We start from the raw sequence: 2929 nt of genomic DNA on the forward strand, positions 1-2929 counted from the left end.
CTAACAAGTTCCCAGGTAATACTGAAGGTGCTGCTCTGAGGACCATAGTTTGATAATCTGTTTCAGAGAAATGCTGAATAGATGACAGATCATTTACTTTAAATGATATTAATGGCAAATACAGTTGCTTTGAGTAAAACAAATAAAAATTTGTAATAATTAAACTGGGTATTAGATATAAAATATTTAAAGGTAGATACTTAAAAGATGATATCATATTTTTAATGAAATGGGTCTTCCCATTTTCCAGCACTATAGTATATGGCATTTGAGAGGCCAAAAGAGTAGGACACTAAGGGAAATAGTATTCATTTTATTATAAAGGGAAGAATATAGCAAAAAATGAGAGATAAGGTGATCAGTTGTTCTGTGAGCATAAAATAATGCCTATTTTTTGGATCTTAAGCAAGAGTATTTGAAGAATACCTTAAGCCACACTCTGATAGTTGTATGATATGCAAGATCTTTCTTAAGACTCAGGTTTGATGTCAGAAAAGCTCTGTTACATTGATCTGAACTAATGATGCCCAACCTGCTAATTACTGCACTTATCATCATAATATACTTTCCTCTAAAGTTCCTCTTTTTTCCTTGAGTTAGTGAATAAAAATGATTCTGGAATTAAAACTACTCCCATCAATAGTATGACCATTAGTTTAGATCAAGGTGAACCTAAAAATATTTTTCCCAGGTGATCACTAACTATAAAAAAGAAAAATTAAAATACTGAAATGTCAGAATGAGGTCTCTTAGACATTATTCTTCTTACAGAATTTGTTATAAATGTTAATAAAGAAATTTGCTTTGAATATTCATCAGATAATGGTTCTTGTTTCGTAGCCACATACATTAGAGTAATTAAAGTATTTCCTTTTCTCTTTTAGCTCTGTTGGTTTAGCAAAAGCAGCTCTAGAAGCAATTAATGGATTCAACCTTTTTGGCAACCAGGTAAAAAATAAGAGCCCCAGAATCTTTGATTATTTGAATTGCACATTTAATTAATTTGACTATTCATTAACAAAGTCATTTCCGTATAATCAGAGAATGTCCAAAATTTATGTAGAAGCTCATGCTTGAACTTTTCCTTTGAAAATGATTTGCCAGTTAAAATTTAGTTTTCTAACTAAAGGCCATTGCTTAATTTCTTTAAAAAAAAAAAAAGAAGAAAAAATTTTGATAAAGAATTCTGATTTCCTTGGTTCAGTGACTTTTCCCTCAAGTCTATTACTTACTTTGTAGAGAGTTTCACATTTTTAAATTTATTTGGCGTTGTATATTTATATTTTTATGTCAGTTTGCATGTTGGTTTCAATTTAATATGTTTCAATGTATATCTCATGTAAAAGAGAATTTGTGTGATGTGTTTAGCCAGATAGTTGGGAGTTTTAATCCTAGCTTCACCTTCAACTGGCTACCATCAAATGTCTAAAATCTCATTTTCTCTGGGGATGAAAAAGAAACCTTGAAGGTCGTCTTAAATTTTCATTAGACCTTTAGCCAGTTTTTGTACTGAAAGAATCTAATCAAGTGACCATAGATTGAGTTGTCAGTGGAAAGGAATAAAATATAGGAATAGAGGTTACTACTCTGGATCAAGAAGTAGGCTAATTTTCTTTAGCAGTTTTTATAAAGATTCCTAAGATGGTGAGGTAAAGTGAAGTCTCTAACTGATATTGTAATTAATCTTAAGCTACTGAAATGCTAAGTCAGTAAAGAAACATTTTAGGAGGTTACACAGTTGTGCAAAAAAAATGACATGGTTTTTGTTATGTCAATTATAATACTATTTACTCAAGTCTTGAATTTAAGAATATTTTTAATTGTAGTATATTAATGCAGCCACCTCGCTTCTCCTCCTTACATGCACAAGCACTCTTCTCACCCCAACTCCCTCTGGAGGATACATGGGCTCTGTCTACATGAAGGTCATGAGGAATTACCACATACTTTGGATCACCCATTTTCATATTCCTGGATGGATGGATGGATAGATAGACTGACAGACAGACAGACATACAGGAGTAGGAGGATAAAATGACTTTAAAGAAGGGCATTATATTAGGGGTCAGGAGACAGCATCACTGCATGCTCTGTGCTCAATTCCACCAGTGAGTTTAACTATTTAACTAAGCCTCAGCTTCCTCGTCTAAAAAAATAATGATAATAGGACCTAACTCAGGAGGTTTTCATGCAAATAAAAGTTAATTAGCATAGTGCTTGGCAGAGATTAAACTTTTAATAAATGCCATCTCTTGTTGCTATTATTTATGAAGTAATGGTAATACAAAGGAAGAGAAATGAAGAGAAAGAACTGAAAGCTTTCTAGAACATATATCAAGGAGACTGAGAGGAGGCATGGACTAAACCAGAGGTAGTGTTATCAGCAGTCTGGAAAGGTACAGGTCTTGCTAACCTGGCTTCTGTGACATACCAAATACTGAGCTGAGTGGAGCTGAGTGTCTCTTGGTTGGCTGTTACATGGTAGTAGCCAGCTCTTTTTTGCAATTGTGTCATCTCCTTTGAAGTACCTGAGTCTTAGTTTATGTTGCTTACATACCTGTATGCACCCCTTCCAAGTATGTGTATACTCACACACATACATACAAGCTACATTTCCTAACTCTACCCATCTTTCAGTGCTCTACTTTTCCCAGGAAGCTTTCATAGATTGCTCAGCTATAATTCTAAAATCAGTAAATTGCTTTACTCTGCATTTGGATTCTGAGTTATAACTGTATTGCTGATACTGTTCCTCAGCCAGTTTCTCAGTCTTGACTACACATAGGAATCATTTGAGGAATTTAAAAAAATACTCATATATGAGCTCTACTTCCAGGGATTCTGATTTAATTGGTGTAGGGGGAGGCCTTGGCATTGAGATTTTTTGGAACTCCTATGAAATGGGTCTTCCCATTTTCCAGCACTATAG

At 33.9% G+C, this 2929-nt stretch overlaps 1 protein-coding gene across 1 annotated transcript in view; it reads left to right on the forward strand.

The window, feature by feature from the left end:
* Positions 1-644: 644 nt before the first annotated feature.
* The window catches only part of PHKB (phosphorylase kinase, beta), a 126423-nt gene continuing 124138 nt past the window's right edge, over positions 645-2929 (forward strand). The window contains exons 1-2 of the mRNA XM_011989147.1: positions 645-691; positions 885-948. Coding sequence (XP_011844537.1) covers positions 645-691; positions 885-948 — 111 coding nt within the window. The remainder of the gene's footprint in view (positions 692-884; positions 949-2929) is intronic.

Source organism: Mandrillus leucophaeus, unplaced genomic scaffold (assembly GCF_000951045.1).
Source record: "Mandrillus leucophaeus isolate KB7577 unplaced genomic scaffold, Mleu.le_1.0 Scaffold348, whole genome shotgun sequence".
In the NCBI taxonomy this organism is placed as follows: Eukaryota; Metazoa; Chordata; class Mammalia; order Primates; family Cercopithecidae; genus Mandrillus; species Mandrillus leucophaeus.